Here is a 1468-nt window from a genome sequence, read left to right as displayed (position 1 = left end):
CGAAGACTGAGAAAGACAGTATGTGGAAATACAGTAGATGCCACAAGAAGCTGTACATTCTGATTCTCTGTGAGTTAACATGTAAAGCTGGGAGTCCGACGTGTTGCCTGTTACAAGACCATGTGACATATCTTATCGTGGAAGTTTTCACTGTGATTAAACAGTAATGTTATAAATAGTAAATAATCAGTGTGAGTAATCGTGCGTGCATGCAAATGTTGTTTAGATACTGCGGGCGGTTACACCCATAGAGGGCAGGGTGTCTTCTATCATCACGCTAATTTGTAATTGTTGGTTATATATTGATTAATGTGAGGGGAAATCTTTCTAATTCAGTGCAATATTTTGTTGATATATATATCTGGTTGCAACATCAGGTTTTATGTTGATTTATGTGAGGGGAAGTCTTTCGAATTCAGTGCAGTATTTGGTTGATATATATATATATCTGGTTGCAATATCAGGTTTTATATTGATTTATGTGAGGGAAGTCTTTGTAATTGTTAGTTATATATTTATTAATGTGAGGGAAGTCTTTGTAATTGTTGGTTATATGTTGATTCATGTCAGGGGAGTCTGTAATTCGGTGCGACATCTGTTTGCAGACGGCATGTTGGCCATCAGAGCACGGCCGCCACCAGAACACGAGTTCATCGATGTCTTCCAGAAGTTCAAACTCGCGTTCATTCTGCTGGTGAGTGCATTCTGCCGTACGCAGTGTGAAGGGAAGAGGTTCGTGAGTGCAGAGAGGAAGCTTTGTGCGTTTCTCTTGCGTCGTGAATGTAGTCTGTGTGTATACGGCGTCTGGCCACAGCCGTGTGGCCGGCCAGTTGAAACGGTTATGGTATCAGGAATAAATGGATATTCAGTGTGTACAACTATCCTTACCTTCCACTGGCTGCAGCTAGCTGTGTATGTAGTTGCGATTTAAATTGACTACGTCACGAATTTTCTATGGTAAAATTTGTAAAATGTTTGTTGCCATTTTTTTACATTAAAAGTAAGATCTAACGGGACTAAACGCATCGTCAAATTCTTACCTGATAAGATTGTTTCTCAACTAGTTAAAAATCCAAAAAACGTGGACGATTTGATATTAGTGTTCCTGACATTAATTGCTTGCTATGGGCTATGTATGCGTCACGAGTGTATGTTCACATCGAACAATATAGTAAAATAAGAAGTATAATGCAGCAATTTAACCATAAAAGTGAACAGAATTACTTATCATGGCAAGCTAGCACTTACAGGTGTCCTGTAACTTAACGTCAGCACATGTGGTTCTTCTCTGATTTTAAGTCGACAAATATAACATAACTGTCCTCTCTCTAGAGGTGAGCATGCATAACTGTCTGCTCTCTAGAGGTGAGCACATGTATAACTGTCCTTTCTCTAGAGGTGAGCACGCATAACTGTCCTCTCTCTAGAGGTGAGCACATATATAACTGTCCTTTCTCTAGAGGTGAGC

General features: G+C 39.6%; 1 protein-coding gene across 1 annotated transcript in view; it reads left to right on the top strand.

Annotated features, from left to right (window-relative positions):
- Positions 1-1468, top strand: part of LOC106809006 (epidermal growth factor receptor kinase substrate 8-like) — a 47046-nt gene that overhangs the window by 29988 nt on the left and 15590 nt on the right. The window contains exon 11 of the mRNA XM_014811945.1: positions 606-694. Coding sequence (XP_014667431.1) covers positions 606-694 — 89 coding nt within the window. The remainder of the gene's footprint in view (positions 1-605; positions 695-1468) is intronic.

Source organism: Priapulus caudatus, unplaced genomic scaffold (assembly GCF_000485595.1).
Source record: "Priapulus caudatus unplaced genomic scaffold, Priapulus_caudatus-5.0.1 Scaffold322, whole genome shotgun sequence".
Classification (NCBI taxonomy): Eukaryota; Metazoa; Priapulida; class Priapulimorpha; order Priapulimorphida; family Priapulidae; genus Priapulus; species Priapulus caudatus.
The sequence above is the reverse complement of the archived record's forward strand: the minus strand, read 5'-3'. Positions and strand labels throughout refer to the sequence as shown.